Genomic DNA, 16,353 nt, shown 5'->3' on the forward strand with positions numbered 1-16,353 from the left:
ATTAGGTGTATTATTTGTGCCATCACTATGTTCCATATCTAAACCAAGTACTTAAAAAAATACTTGTGAAAAAAGAACACTGTTGGTATTTTTGGGGACTATTGTATCTCCATTTGTAGTTGCAGCCATGTTTTTCCTCAATGAGCTTTATTCTCAAAGCTCCAGAATGGACATGCCAGGGGAATCTTAGATATGGGGCAGGAATACAAATCTGATCATCATTTTTAGGGAGGGAAGACATTATGCTAATTAAGGAACACATCCTCTGAACAAAGCTCTGTAGCCTTGCCTAAAACCAGGCAGCACATCCCTCTGGATTACCAGGTAAACCCACCGGTGAGACATAATAATACCTTATTCATTTGTCAGGAGCAACACCAAGCTGCCAGGCTCTAAAACTCTGCAAGTGCAGTTGACAAAATACTGTGAAATCATGTTCCAAATTACTCCTGCTTGTCCTCTCATGTACCCTCTCTGGAGGGTATATCAGAACAAGAGGCAGGATATGATGGTTCTTTTTGCATTTGCTACCAATCAGATGGAAAACATACTGTGGGGAGTGTGGGATTTTGATGCGATCACAGGATTTGCAAAACAAACTGCTCTGAAACTATTTTACAAATCCCTAAATAGCAGTCTGAAGTGAGTTTTATTCTGGCTTTTTTTAAGATCCATCAGTGGGCTCTAATACTTTCCAGATTTCTAATGTTCGTGTTTTCTTGCTGCTTCATTTTCAGTTGTTGTTGGTTTTGTTTTTCCCTTTCTGTGCTTAATCTGGTCCCTGGTTCTCCCAGATATCTGGGTTCTGTGAGGTGCTGCTGGGAAAGGAGGGGGTCCCGTGTTCCCTCAGGGAGCCTGGCCATGTGCTGCTCCTGTGACTGGCAAGAGACCTGAGGACACAGAGTCTGCCAGGGGAGCAGTGGATTGGAGGGAGTGCTCAACCATATGCCCTGGGTTTCTGCCCAGTGGGAATGAGGCTCAAGACCCCTGGACCATGCTGTGTATGAGCTGAGCTCCCTGGTGACAGAACAGATTCGTCCAAGCCATGGGAAGAAGAGCTCACGGACTCCTGCTGGCAGCACCATGAGTCTCCAAGAGAATCCCCAGCTCCCACCCAGCGATGGTTTTGCTGAGGGCTGGTGGGTTTCCAGCATGTCTGGGATGGAGGTGCAGGCTGCAGAGCTCAGCCAACAGCAGGGAAGAGCTCTCTGAGCTGTGGATGAGGAAAGGCATCAGGTCCTGGACAGCAAACCCAAGCAGCAGCACTGCAACATGCCCTGGGTTGCCCTTGGAGTCACTGATGCCTACACCAGCACAAGCCCTCCCAGGAGCTTCTCCTGCACGTTAGCAGCAGCTCTCACACCACAGTACTGCCTGTGGGAAAGGCCCAGCAGAGCCATCCCCTCTGTGCAGCCTTGTCCTCTCCTGAGGCTGCAGGAGACCTTTTTTTTGGCTCTGTGAGCCAGTCCAAACAGAGATTAATACCCCATTGAAAAGAGCTGGTCCTTCCTGGTATTTTATTTTAATGGCAAAAAAAACATGAAGTGCCCTTGGTTTGCAGGTCATTTTCTAATATGTTTACCACTTGATTTTCCCAGGCATATCAGAGAGGTCAAACCTGGAGCTGATAACTTTGACCTGTACCTGTGTGGCTGCGACGCTGTTCTGGCTCCTGCTGACCCTCTTCATTCGCAAGCTGAAGAGGGTAAGAACAGACAGGGATCTCCCAGTGACACCTGTGTGTCCTTGGAAGCCCTTTGCTCACATCAGAAAATTTTTCCCATGCTGCTGGGATTGCTGAGTCTACCAAAGAAAAAATGTGTTTCACTTTCACAGCACCAAGCCTGCCAGAGCTCAAGGAGTGTTTGGACAACACTCCCAGGCACATGGCATGATTCTTGGGGCTGTCCTATGCAAGGTCAGGAGTTGGACTTTAATGATCCTTGTGGGTCCCTTTCAACTGAGAATATCCTGTGATTCTGTGATTCTTTGATACTGCTCACCCTTGTTCCTGGTGCAATAACCAGGCTGCTGATGGATGCTGGAGAACTGTGACTTGCAAGGCTGAGTATGAGTAAGCCAGAAAGAAAAGCCTGGGTGGGGGACAAGGCTCTGAGGCTCACAAGAATTTGGGTGCCTGACTCACACCCAAGGCATCCTCATTCCCTTATAAAAACTGTGGGGGTTTGGCATCTTAATGTCTTTGAAGATCTGAGTGAGTGGGAATGACAGATCTTCACAGAATGTGCTGGGGTCTGGTTTGCACAGTGTCTGGTATGATTACATCACTTCCAAAGTAATATTTTACTGAAGGAGTTTTGATGGTGCAGCTTCAAAAGCAGGTGATCCTGTATCATCATGATGAATTTAACTGCCCCTGCAGCTGACCCTCCTTCTTGTCCGAGGCTGACTGTGATTGTCTAAAACCCCTTTTTGCTGACAGCACCCTGTCTGCATTGTATGGTGTGTGCAGGTTAAACCACAGCAGCTTTCCCAAGCAGAAAATACAACTCCTCAGCCCTGCAGGAAGATCTCAGTGTAACCTGTAGGAGCAGATGGATTTGAGGGAAGGTACTGGGGCACTGCAAGACATGAGCTGAGAAATGGCTGCGTGCCCCCCCCGTCCTCACTCCCACAGCACCACCAGCCCAGGGGTATCACAGAGCAGCACCACAGGGATCTGCTCACAGCCACCACAGCTGAGCATGTCCCAGCTGGCTGAATGATGCTCACTAAAGGTCCACTGCAGCCTGGAGCACCATTTTCTCTCAACCTGCATTAAGGCCTGCCGGTATCTTAGCTTGGGTTCTGAGGACATTTATTGACTGATGGGAAAGCAGCACTAGACCTCCAAATCAGGGTGGTATGGCAGCAGTCACTCTGCCTGCATTCCTACTGCTGCAAGCCTTGGTGAGGAGAAATGTGTGGGAGTTTGGGGGAAAAGGAAAGCAAAGGTCAGCTGAAGCTGTGGAGAAACTTCATAGCTGTAAGAGAAATTACAAGGCAAGTGGGACCAGTTCTGAATGCTCAACAGCAACGATGAGGCAAGTTATAGCATGACTGCAAATCTTGGGAAAAAGTGAGCTTTAAGTGCAGCAAGGGGCTGCAGATCTTTTTCGTTTATTTTTTATGAGACCAAAACTTGTTAGATTGTTAAAAGATAATAAAAACATCATCATTGCTGTAGAACAAGGGACTTTGACTAAATGATGTGTCAAGGCTCCTTTCCAGATGAGCCTTTCCAGCTAGTGCTAGTCTATGTTTATGGTCTTCTCTGTGTTTCTCTTATAAACCCTTACTCTCAAAGATTTATGTCTGGAATTAGCTCTGAATTAAATTTTACGTAAAAATTATGTGGCCACAACAGAAAAAAAAACATATATGTTCTCCAAAAGCATTTTCTTAAAGCATCTCTGTGATACACACAGGGACAGATTATATCCTTAACAATGTTTTATCATTGAAAATGTTGCTTCAAATCTCTAATTGTGCCAAAAATTTGATATTGAGTGCATGTGAAGAAAGAACTGTGGGAAAATGTCTGAATTTTCCACTCCCCTATTGCTTTTTCTGGGACGGGTCCACTTAAAAGGCTCTTCTGATGTGATGGGTAGGAGCAGTCTGGTACACACATCTCTAACTAGAAATGCCCTTTCTGGAGCCCCACACAAGTTTCTGTTTCTACCCATATCCCACTTATCCATGCCCTTTTCAGACTTAGTGAATGGTTTGGAGCCAGGTTTTAAGCCTCCTGACTTTTCCCCAAGTATCAGTGCAGTCCTTCTTGGGACAAAATTTATGGCTTTGGGTAGGGTGAAAAGCAACTAGAACAGCAGTTGTTAATTACTGTCATTTTAGTTTAGTTCTGTTTGTAATCAAGGCATGCACAGCTAGTAATATCCTTCTCAAAAAAACATACCTGGAAATGCAGGTATTAGGGACATATTTCCAAGCTGTAGAGGAGGGAAGTTGAAAGTCATAGGAGGCAGTTAAAGCAAACAATAGAAAAGAGAGTATGTGGTTATATCTGTAAGTTTGTCATATCTGTATGTCTGTGCCCAGGCGCTACTTCCACAAGTTTAGGAAAAACAACACCTTCAGGTTCAGTTCTGCAGATTTCCCATAAATTCCAACCAATAGCCAGGAAATTATGGCAAACACTAGACCTTCTCTATAGAAATAGAAGTACTCCCGTGTCAAGAAAAGTCCAGTGGATTAGAATGGCAGTCTTGATGCTCTTTGAAGGAACCTGTATTTCAAAATGGATGAAGGAAAATTTCAGATCAGGTTCATCTTTTCTTATATTTCTTATGTGAAGTGAATAATCCAGTTGCTCAGGAGAAACTAAACTGGCAAATTAACTTGAAATTTTATGGTTTAAATTACGTGTTTGAGTCCAGCTGTTTATAAATTCCTCCAGACTCAAATGATTTGAGTAAATTTTTCAGAAATGATACCAAAGAAATAAAAAAATCCTGAAAATCTGTCAGCAGTTTCTGAAGTGCATAATGTCCAGTGTCCTGACAAGTAGTCTTGCACAACTTCTAACCACATATGACCCATCTTTGTGGGATATATGGAACAAACAAACCCTGGCAGTAGAACTCCATCTGTTGCATGTGGCCCCTTCTTGCTTTGCACAATCATGAAGGAAAGTTATTCTTATCAGCAATGTTTAGTCACTTGCTGAAAATATTTCTCCTGATTGTGCAGGGGGCCTGTGTCCTAACACCATGTGTTAATACAGACCCACATGGATTTCACTGAAGAAACTGGTATGTCACATGGGAGGAAAGCTAAAGGAAGGAGTTTCTTTTATATAAAAACTCTTGCAATATATAGAAAAGCCAAAGGGAGCTTAACCAAACCATCCACTGTGCAGTGAAAACACGCAGCTTTGTGAACAGAATGAACTTGGAGCCCTTGATCCAAACAAGAAGATGCTGACAGATAACCTTATCCTCTTTTTCATTTTGCATTATTCTTTGTTTTCTAGCCTTATTCCTCTGAATTGAAGACCAACCATTACCTGTCAATCATAATGGATCCCGATGAAGTCCCCTTAGATGAGCAATGTGAACATCTACCTTATGATGCCAGCAAGTGGGAAATTGCAAGAGAAAGGCTTAAACTAGGTAATATTGGAACAGTTTGTGTAGTGTGTGCATGGATTGAATAAGACGTACCTGTAACTGTGGGTAAAGGGGAGCTGGGTGTGTTCTAGGCACTGCCAGGTTTGGTGTGACCTATTCCACACTGAGAGCATTGATCTGTGAATGAATTACAGCCTTTAGGACTGACCGACCACGTCTACTTGACTTTCCACATGTATATTTTGACTCCATGTGGGAAAATGAAAGTGGAACCACAGGACCATTTAGGTTGGAAAAGACCCTAAAGATGAAGTCCAGCCATGAATAATCTACCTGTTCACTCCAGGAAAAAGCTGTGGGAGACAGTGGCAAAGGCTTTACTAAGGTCCAGGTAGACAACATCCACGGCCTTTTCCTCATCCATTAAGTTGGCCCCCTGGCCACAGAAGGAGAATATAGACAAGAGTGATGCATTCTATTTTGGAAACTGATTTACTTAAAACATGACACAAACAAGGCAACCAAAGAATTCCAAATCAGGCTGCCAACTTCGATGTTTCTCTCTCTAGACTCAGGAGCCTGATCTTTGGCATTTACTGTAATTTTGGTGATTCACTATAATAATGATGAAGGGTCTGGAGGGAAAGCTGTATGAGGAGCAAATGAGGTCACTTGGTCTGTTCAGCCTGGAGGAACTCATTGCAGTTACAACTTCCTTGTGAGGGGGAGAGGAGGGGCAGGCACTGAACTCTGCTCTGTGGTGACCAGTGACAGGACCCGAGGGAATGGCCTGAAACTGTGTCAGGAGAGGTTTAGACTGGGTAGTAGGGAGATATTAGAAAAGGTTCTTCACCCAGAGGGTGGTTGGGCGCTGGAACAGGCTCCCCAGGAAAGTGGTCACAGCATCAGCCTCACAGAGTTCAAGAAGCATTTAGATAACACTCACAGGCACATGGTGTGCTGCTTGGAGTAGTCCTGTGCAGGGCCAGGATCATCCACAAGGATGATCCTTGTAGGTCCCTTCCAACTCAGGATATTATATGATTCTATGGTTTTCCTCTCTTTCTTCAACCTGTAAACTTGGAAAAATGCCTGTGCAGAAATGGGTCCTCAAAATCCATCCTGCACCCCTTCCTGTTTCTCCCTTTTCTTCTTTCTCCAGCACAATCTCGTTTTCTCTCTGTGCTTCAGTTTTATAAATATTCTTGTTATTGCACCATAAAGTGCAAGAATGTGACACGTAAATCCACACATAAATAAATAAATATCCTTGAAAATGTTAAACCTACAGCCAGCTCCCCTGTAGATCTCCCAGCAAAAGGCATGAGTTTGGGACCATTCCTTATTAAGCCTAGTGTGCGGCTGATGGGAAGGGAAGGGAAGGGAAGGGAAGGGAAGGGAAGGGAAGGGAAGGGAAGGGAAGGGAAGGGACCGTATTTTGAAGATGATGAATCCCTCCAGAAACCACACAGATTTTAGCAAGAAGGTCAACACTAAAATATCAGTGATAAGCTCAGCCTTGTTGCTATAGTGCTGTTTGTTCTTTCAGGCATGCATTACATTTGTCCTACAGCAAGGTCTAGAAAATCCTTGCATTTTAGTTAGGAGCTGTAACAGATTCCTCCTGTCCCCCGGGTATCAGGGACCGAACTAGATTAACACACAATGTGCACAGTTAGGATCACACTTAATTTGCCTGCCAGAAGACACAAGGTGACCAGATGTGGATAAGCACAGCTGAAATATATTTCTCTCGATTTATAATTGTCATACACAATTCTGGGAATGCTGGAACCTTGTGCTGGAGTGACTTCAATCTTCAGGCAATTTTCTTACAACGATGGACCAAGAGCCTGATGTGCAGACAATGTGACCACTGGGAAAGAAACAAGCAGAAATGGAATGTAAACACCAAGGAAAAACCCATGCCTTGCAGGGTTAGCGTCTGGAGTCCAGAGGTGACAAACGATGACCAGAGAATGAGTTAAAAGTGGAAGAACTGGTGTAAACAAATAAAGAATGCTGACAATGAATGAGAACCAGATTTGAAGAAGCTGTGTATGTGCAGTATGCTAGATTAGCTCAGTGCAAGTCCTGCCTACATGGCAGTTGGCTCAGTCTTTGAGTAACCTTGGCAGTCTCTGAGGATTAGTGTCTCACAAACACAAAATGTTCTTCTATGGTTTTTAAAAAATATTTTTATTTAGAAATGCAACCCCTTCCAGCATCTGATGCGACTGTTTTTCTCTTTCCACCTTCTTATCCTCCAGGACACATATTTATTATAACTTTTGCAAAGAAGTATCTCCTTTCAGCCCACATCTCTTTTTCTGTGTGTTCCTCCAACATGCATACACACAGCCCACAGCTGTGATGCAATGCTTATATAACAGGACTCCCCCTTCATCTGTAAGCGGTACAGACATTACAGGAAATTTCGTAAGGGCATCACTGAAGTCAGGGTAATTAACATTCAGCATAGATTAATCTCACTGAGAGCAAAATGTCATCTTTTCTTTAGGCAGAAAAAGGCTGGTGCTATAAATCACTGTCAGTGTGGTCAGTGATAACACACTGTGTTAGCTGAGCTATCATGCACTTCTTACTCTTGGGCTTGACCTTCCTAATCTGGAGAGGTGACACAGTGCCGATGCCGGGATGCAGGACCCGGGGGAGTGTGGCTGCTGGCTCCAGCGCAGTGTCACACACACTGGTGGCCGCCGGCTTCCCGAGCCCCGCTCCCTCCCGTGCGCTGCAGGACCACGGCGCTGGAGCAGCACTTCCCACTCTCCTGCCCGTGAACAGCTGCCCTGTGTAACATAATGGAAAACGTGAAGCCACATGTGGGGAAAACCCAGATGGCTCAAACCATGGAAGAGAACCTGAGAAATGAACACGCCTTTGAGCCTGTGCCCTCACACAGACATGGGGCGCGGTGTTCTATGCTAATGCCCCAGTCCAGCAAGTGACATTCTTGAAGGACACTGCTAAAATGGGACTGAAAAGAAAACCACCTCATCCAAAACTCATTGACCGAGGTGTATGTTCACTTTAATGCGTTCTAAGCGGCCCAGTAAATCCAAGCCAAGTGTGGAAAACTTAAGTAGATCATTTTGCTTCATTGGTCTGGTTCTAAATGCTGCAACATTACATACCTGAGCATTACCCCAAACATATCCAGTGTAGCTGCTATAAGGCTACGGCAGGCTGACTGCTCAGATGGTTGGGCAACTTAATATTCATTCCTCTGTTTAATAATTTTGTCGTTACTTCGTGTGTCAGCATAAGGGGCTTTTGCACGAACAACCATAGCCACAACTGCATACTAAACTGGGGAGTTCAGAGCTACATGCCGGAAAGTTAAAGCAGCCCTGTTCTGGGCTGTCATTCAGCATGGTATGAAAAATAGCAGAGCAGCAAAGACGAGTGTTATTACAGCTTCCCATTGAATCACGCTGGTGTTTAGAGAAGGAAGTGCTGTTTCCAGTGCTCATTCTCCTTTATGAAAAGTTAGCAGCTTTTTGCAGCTTTATGAGCCCATGTGTTTTCCAAGTGGTGACTAAGTAGGTTATCACAATGTGGGAAGTGAATTAACAGTGCTGGAAACAGATTCAAGCTATGGATTAAACAAAGGTACGATGGCTTTTATAGGCCCTCAAGCTGCAAGTTCATCATGTAGAAACTGTGAACAGTCAAAACATTAGGGACTAAAAACATCAATTCACTAATAAAACTGAGACTTGAGTCAATGATGCTTCCCTTATACATCTGCTGAGTGAAGAATCTATATGCAGTAACGGAAAAAGGTGATAGTAGGTTTTTAGACACACACTGATTCATCTGTATTTCTCTAGCAAACACTAAGCCCTTCACAAACCAAGGTCAGCCTGTTGATGCTTTTCAGTCATGTAGATCAAGTTCTTTGTGGTTTTTATTTGCTGTAAAATAATTACAACACTTGCACATCCAGGGTGGAAATAATTTTCTGGGGTTTTTTTGGCTTAGCATATTCCACTTCATGTTTCCATTGCCTTAATAACATATGCTATTTGCTTCTACTGACAGACATACTGAGAATTACAGTTTAGATATAGTATACATATATAAAAGGCAGTATTGATTTAAATTAATACAGACAGCAGCTCTTTTTCTCTGCTTGCAAGAATCTGAGTGGGATTAATCTCTCATTCAGATACCAACAAGGTGGATGTCCAAGTGAGAGCTAGTCAAACAGGTGTTCATCATAGGACTAGGTAATTGTCCTGTGGAGATGGTCATGTCGCTTGTGCATATCTGAGAAATAAATATATGGCACATGTTATGCTTTGCTTTTATATAAAGAGCCGACTGCTATTTTCTGCTCTTCTCTACACTGCAGATCCTGCTGCCATACTCTTGCCAGCCACCCTGGTACCCGGGTTCTGATGAAGCACAAAAGCCATCCAAAAATCACTGCTTGGAAATAAAGCTTAGTGCTAGCTGATATGTTGACAAGATCTCCCTGACCAAGCCTTTGACAGCCTCTGTAGAAGGGCAGAGGCAGCCAGACCTGTCCATGTGAACACATTGTCAAAGGGGCAGAGGGTCTGTGTTATTGAAGACATAACTTGCAGCACCACAGGCTGCTGCACCATGCAGTGTGCTCAGGGCAAAGAGGAGCAAAATGTTCCTCTGGCAGAGCTAGACTGAAAAAATCAGGTTTGAAGCCAGTGTACCTCCACTGAATGGTTAATTCATTCAGGGACATTTTCACTCCTATCACTTCCTCCCTCTGAGGACTCTGTCTTCTAATTTGACTGCTTATTTTCAAGAAAGCCCCAACAAACCAAAAACCCTAAACCAGCTATATGTTGGAAATATAACTATTGGACTCATTGGAAAGTACATTTTTCAGTTCATGATCTATGAAGCCATTTGCTGACAAGATTCCTTTTTTTACCAAGATGTATCTCTCCACTTTATTTTCTCTACAGGAAAGTCTCTTGGACACGGAGCTTTCGGAAAGGTGGTACAAGCATCTGCCTTTGGAATCAGGAAATCACCAACATGCAGAATAGTTGCTGTGAAAATGCTGAAAGGTATCTTGCTGCAAATCTGCATTGGAAAAAATGATGCCTTGTATAGTGGTGCATTCTTTATACAATTGTCTCAAAAGCAAAGTCTTCCCACAATAACTCTTTGAAGCCTCCAAAATGTGTACAAATCAAGTTTCAGGTCCACCATGAGTGAAATGGCAGAACTATGAAACAAAAATTGCATCCACAGTAAAAAGTCATACCATTATGCTAGACTGACCCTATACTATACTGAATGCTGTAAATTAAATTTAGCCGAAGCATAAGGTATCCACCTTGATATGAAGACACTTGGATGGAAGCTTTCATATTTTCCTTGGTCATTAGCTCCAAAGAATAATCATCTTACTGTTAAAAATGGATGCTTTATGTCTAATTTGCATACGTTTGACTTCTGCATCTCCTTCTAACCCTTTCCATTAGATTAAATAATGATTTTTCTTCATGAAGGCCCTTTCATTAAGCTAAGCACATTGAGCAGTTTAAATCTTGGTGGTGCTGTGCAGGTGTGTCCCCTCTGAACTGCCTGCAGGCTCATCACACAGTGCTTAGGATGCTGACAGCCAGGTTGTGCAATGGATTTGCCAGCACTGTTCATACACCAGTGCTCATCTGAAAGTAAAATCATCCCCCAGCTATTCACTGCCACCTTTCTCATTGGAGCAGAAAGGACAAAACTCCCTTGTTAATTTGAAGAGGGTGCTTGGGATGTTAGCAAGCAGGATGATGTTCAGTCATAGCCTGCAGCAGCTGTGATTGAATTCCCCAACCCAGAGTCCTGGTGGCATCCCTTCATATGTATTTAGCTTTCCCTTCTTTAAATGTGTAAGGATCATAGCAGGATTGTTTTTTTGCATTGCCCCAGGAGTTTATGCTGCACTGCTTATCTGCCTTAATCCCTTAATCCTTTCTGGTGCTGTCTCTCTGCCAGGACACATCCCCTATTCTGCCAGTATGGTTTGGATCCCCGACGCTCTCGGCTGACTCTGTTCAGGCACGGTTTGAATAAACCCATCTTAGCCAGTGGCTCCTAGTTTCACATACGCTTACTTATCATTTATCAGGAGATGTGTAGGCGTCAATTCCAGCCCTTGGAGTGGTCTGCCAGGTTCAGGGTTCCTTCATGTACATCAGCAGGCTTCTTGTGCCAGCCAGCGCCACCAAGGCAGCAGCGAGTGCTCCTGGAACAAATGGGAGCAGACAGCAGCTACAAGAAGTCTTCCTGGTGGGATTCACATGTGCGTGTGCAGAGTAGATGCTTATATCTGAGTCAGACACTCAAATACCCTTCACTGGCAGTGCTGAGAAACAACAGCTCATCCCATCCTAAGGCAGATCCCTGCACAGAGGGAGCTGAGTCCTTGTTCAGCTCTGCTGACAATGAAGAGAGCCAGCGGTGACCAGAACTTCTGTTGGTATCTTCAGTATCTCACCTAAAGCGCGGGAGATCTGCCTCATTCCTTGTGTAATCACCAGATTATCCAGGAACTTTGCAGTCATTCATAGGCTTTATCCTCCCAGAATTCCCATGAGGTGGAGGGGATGTTCTCCACCCATACGAGCCAAGAGCGGGTCACTAAGTAGAAGACAAGTTTTGTGTGGGACACCAAGACAAACTGTTTCCATTCAGATGCTGAAACCAAGCCCTTTAAGACCCAGCTCTAGGGGTTTTTCTGCAAGGCTGTTCTTGGTGTCACTAAACTGAAAAACTCCTTTTGGGCCTACACAAAGCAATATGGTTTTTTTCTTGTTTTCTTAAAGAAATTAAATTCTGCAGGAAAAACTTTTCTCAGGGGAAATTAAAGGTTTCACTCAACACTAAATAGAACGTTTCGGATTTGTTTGAGGGACTTCTTGCATCATTACTATTATTATTGGTCATGACTGGTAAGGGTGAGATGCAGTCAGCTCACTTTAACCAATGAATATTTACTTCCCTGGTCTATCTCCAGGCTTCCTGTATAATGAACAGAACCAGACAGGCATCACCAAGGGGTAGTTCATCTTTTCCTTATACAGATGGCTAAACTTGATGGCTGCATCAGCTTCTGGAAATACTTTGTTCTTGCCACTGACCCCTTAAGATGTTGATTAGTTCAGGCTAGAATATAACCCTTAGCTAAAGTCATGTCAGATGCAAACAGTTCTAGATAGTGTTAATTATAATCTTGAAATCCCTTTTTATTTGTTCTTTCATTTTTTTTGGCTGAAATGTCAGAACTATTCATGTGAAAAAAAATTCTTTCAGTTCTAAATATAATAGAGTCTACTGGGAGGAAGCTGTGTGCCTGACTCTTTTTATGGGTTTAATTGCAACCAAGAGGATGCTGAGCAGGGAGGAATAGAGAGAGAACATCAACACAAGAAGTACATCCAGTAATGGAGGTTATTTCAATGGAAAGTAATGAGAAGTGGTAAAGCTCAGCAGGACCAGTTCTTTGCCTTTTCACATTTATTTTGTATTTACAGAAGGGGCCACAGCAAGTGAGTACAAAGCACTGATGACTGAGCTGAAAATCCTAATCCACATTGGTCATCATCTCAACATTGTGAATTTGTTGGGAGCTTGCACAAAAAATGGAGGTAAAAAAATCGGCACTGCTCTGAAAATGGGTTTGGATTATTCCCCAGTAACAGCCAGTTGGCCATGTTGTTTTTCATCCAGAGGTCAAGTTAGTAACTTTTAATATTTGAGCTCATCCTGTAGTTGCTGAAAAAAAGAGAGGAAAAGAAAAAGCGATTTTTAGTCATTTAATGAAGTGATTAAACATTTCCTCTATTTAAACTCTCTTTTAATATTAACATGTGAAGTGTGAACTTAGGAACATGCCACTTGCTGTCCTTTATCTCACTCACTCCACTGCTCAAGCTCAAGTTAAACATGATCTGGAAAGGCTGGGAACAAGGGATATCAGCTGCTGGCCCTGAACTATGAATGACAATACAGCTGTTGTAAAATCTTTCATGATATTACGCTAAGAAAATCAAAAGGCCAGTATGGGAGATTGTTTGTTTTAGATATGTTGCCTATTTTAGTTCAACAAGTGTGTGTGGGCTGTGGGACTCCAGTCTGAACTGCCTGAAGAGGAAACAGAGGGTCCCTCAGGACCCAGATTTAAGACCCAGCTTTCAAAAATTAGGTGCTGCCCTAATTTCCAGAAGCAGTATTTTTTTGATAATGTCCAGTGTCCTTGAAGTAGCCTACTCCCTTGGACATGTTGCCAGTTACTCTGGACTCAAGTTGTAGTTATGGGCATGAAAGACTCTTTCTCAGAGCTGACGCCAGCTTTTATTGCTTTACACTGCTCAAAATGCTTTTTTTTTTTTTTAATTTTATTTAATTGCCCAGGGCCTCTGATGGTGATTGTTGAATACTGCAAGTATGGGAATTTATCAAACTATCTGAAGAGCAAGAGGAATCTTTTCTGCCCTAACAAGGTGAGGAGGCAGATGGTCCTGGTAGGGTTCATCTTTCCTGACCTAAGTGTTGGTAATGTAGATGTCAGCTCTGAGCTGGTCTCCTCAGACTTTCTTCTACCAAAGGAGAGAAATGACTTTTGGGTGAAGTTCACCTGACCTATATTAATACTTGGTGTTGTGCCAAGAAAGGATTCACCTTTCTCTCCCTGACTGTACAAGGAGACTGCTGTGACTCATTTGGCTGGAGCCATCTACAGCAAGGGGAAGTGAATCCTACCCAAAGTGTCCCCATATGCTCTTGCCCGGCTCCTGATGAACCCATTCCTGGTGAGCTTGAGGTCAGCAATGCCAAAGGAAGTGGTTTTGCCCACTGATTTCAATACTGCTGGGAGCACAAACAAGACAATAACAATTAAATCTCATGTCTCAAGACACCCTAATATTCAGAGATTTACAAGTAATCTTATTATTGTGTGAGGAGAAGAGCTATCAAGAGGAAAAGAGATTAGAGTCTTGTCCTCACATCCCACAGCCCTCCGAATCAAATTCATGGTATGTTTCTTATTACAAACCTAAATCCAAATGTCCCAGAAAATTCAAATTATTCCAGAAAAATCCTCCAAAGGATCCAGGGCTCTGAAATGAGGCTTAGGAGCCTGGATACAGAACAGTAGGTCTCAAAATCCCTGCTCAGCTGTGCCAAAAGCTTGGCAGCACCTCAGGGTTTTTTTCAGGAGGGCTCTGTAGGAGAGCCTACTCAAGAGGGTATCCCCCTCTAGAAGGCTTTTGCTGAGTCTCTGTTCCCAAGGCTGTTTGTGTTGTACTCCACATGAGACACAGCAGCTGGCTCCTCCTATACGTGTTTGTTGGAGTCCTCTGCTCAGCAGGGAGTATGGCTGGGCAGGCTCCATCCTGAGTGGAGCCACTCCCATACCCCCTTCCCAGCACTACCTAGTGCTCTGGCACCCTTGGGAAGGTTGGCCAGGCAGGAAGGAGGTGGAAGTTTGGCTCTGCACCAGCATGCACAGGGAATAGAGACAGTTACAGGACAAGAGGAAACGTAAGAGGGGGCAAGAGTATGGCCAGGCAGCCAGGCTGCTCTACAGGTAGCAGTGAGGAAGCTTTTTCCAAACAGTGTTGCATGTGTCCCATTAAACCACCCCATCACAGGCCATAAGAAGAAAGCATCAGATAAAGGCACTGAAGAGAGGCAGTCACTTCCAACAGCAGCTCTGTTTCAAACATCAAGTGCCCTTGCTCCTCACTGAAAGGGCTTACAAGCCCACACCAAACCTGCACAGGGACATAGAAGCAGATGTCTTAAGCAGCCTGGGACAGGCTTGAGATTTGAGGCAGGATTTGAGAGGTCTGGGATGCCTGCATGGTGGGCACAACCTTCCCCACCCACTTCTTTGTGCTCCTTCTCTGTCTGGGGGAGAGAAATGGGCCCTTTCAGATGTCTCATTTCAGGCTGAGGTGAGCCACAGCCCAGCAGAGAGGTCCATCCATACATCCTGCAAATCCTCACTGCGGCAGAGATAGCCCATTGCCCTGGTGCAAGATCACGCTCTGGTGCTCCCAAGCCACCATGTTTCTGCCCTCTGGGGATGAGAACCATGGCAGAGCACAGCCCTGCCACCAGCCCCTGCCCGACACAGTGGCACTGGACACCCCCGCCCGTGAGAGATGCGACCACCCACGCCACAGACCACCAGCCCGGCAGAAAGGCGACTGCAGTGTGACTTGGTTCCTTTCCCACCCCCTCTGCTGCTCTGATGCAGCACCTCTTCTCCTCTGTTTGTTTGAAGGACTCCACTCTGCAGGGAGAGCCAATGAAAGAGAAAAAGGATATTGAGCCAGTGGAAAGCAAGAAACAAAGGCTGGCCAGTGTCACCAGCAGCGAGAGCTTCGCGAGCTCTGGGTTCCAGGAAGATAAAAGTCTGAGTGATGTGGAGGAGGACGAGGAGGGTAGGTATTAATTCCTTCCTGTCCCTACATGGACTGTGATATTTTTACAACATACTGTGAATCCCTGAAATTTTTTTCCTCATTTATCACCCTAATAAACATCCGTGGGAGACGCTCAGAGGGTCATGTCCAGAGGGTAGAAGATTTAAAAAAAGATTATTTCCAGGGTTACTAAATCTGACAGGAAAATGTGTGATTGTTTCTTCTGACTGCTCCTTATCTTTGGGGAAAACACAGCAGTGTCCAAAGCACGGGGTGTAAAGCAAGCACTATTTTTGTTTCCAATGACAGTGGGTTGACCTTCAAACAACCCTCCATGAAGACTGAATTTATGGGAATAATGGGGTCTGTAAGAAAGGGGGGAAACAAGTGCCTGTGATGCATCTTTGTAACAAACCCTGCTTTCCACCTCTGCAGATGCTGATGATCTGTACAAGTTGCCCCTCACTATGGAGGACCTGATCTCTTACAGCTTTCAGGTGGCCAGAGGCATGGAGTTCCTCTCCTCCAGAAAGGTGAGTTTTGCACTGAGGGTTTTTCACTGTAGGACAGGATTCAGAGGTGAAATCATGTCTACATTGTAGTGACACCTTCCTTGGGAGAGGTCCCAAAGGAAGAGCCGTTTTCCTCTTGGCATTATAAATATAACTGTGTTTATCCAAGTATCCATAGTCCATAAACACAGGATCATGACTGAAGCCAGTGGGTCAAGCTCATTCATTTGGGGAAGATCTTTCGGGTGTGGTAGGTTTTTCCTTAATTTCAAAATATATTTGGGAGCTCCAAATGATTCAGCT

General features: G+C 44.3%; 1 protein-coding gene and 1 long non-coding RNA gene across 3 annotated transcripts in view; one reads left to right on the forward strand and one right to left on the reverse strand.

Moving 5' to 3' along the window:
- The window catches only part of FLT1 (fms related tyrosine kinase 1), a 108,857-nt gene that overhangs the window by 81,357 nt on the left and 11,147 nt on the right, over window positions 1-16,353 (forward strand). The window contains exons 16-22 of one of the 2 annotated variants that reach the window (XM_017731376.1): window positions 1,599-1,705; window positions 4,997-5,135; window positions 10,067-10,171; window positions 12,638-12,751; window positions 13,518-13,606; window positions 15,370-15,556; window positions 15,974-16,071. In XM_017731376.1, the coding sequence (XP_017586865.1) occupies window positions 1,599-1,705; window positions 4,997-5,135; window positions 10,067-10,171; window positions 12,638-12,751; window positions 13,518-13,606; window positions 15,370-15,556; window positions 15,974-16,071 (839 nt within the window). The remainder of the gene's footprint in view (window positions 1-1,598; window positions 1,706-4,996; window positions 5,136-10,066; window positions 10,172-12,637; window positions 12,752-13,517; window positions 13,607-15,369; window positions 15,557-15,973; window positions 16,072-16,353) is intronic. The other variant, XM_008631458.2, reaches the window with a different exon arrangement.
- LOC108446009 lies at window positions 12,708-15,387 on the reverse strand. Its single transcript, XR_001861116.1, has 2 exons — window positions 13,866-15,387; window positions 12,708-12,878 (listed from the first exon to the last, which is right to left on the reverse strand). It is a non-coding gene; the product is annotated as an uncharacterized LOC108446009 (long non-coding RNA).

The sequence above is a fragment of the Corvus brachyrhynchos genome, unplaced genomic scaffold (assembly GCF_000691975.1).
Source record: "Corvus brachyrhynchos isolate BGI_N302 unplaced genomic scaffold, ASM69197v1 scaffold103, whole genome shotgun sequence".
In the NCBI taxonomy this organism is placed as follows: Eukaryota; Metazoa; Chordata; class Aves; order Passeriformes; family Corvidae; genus Corvus; species Corvus brachyrhynchos.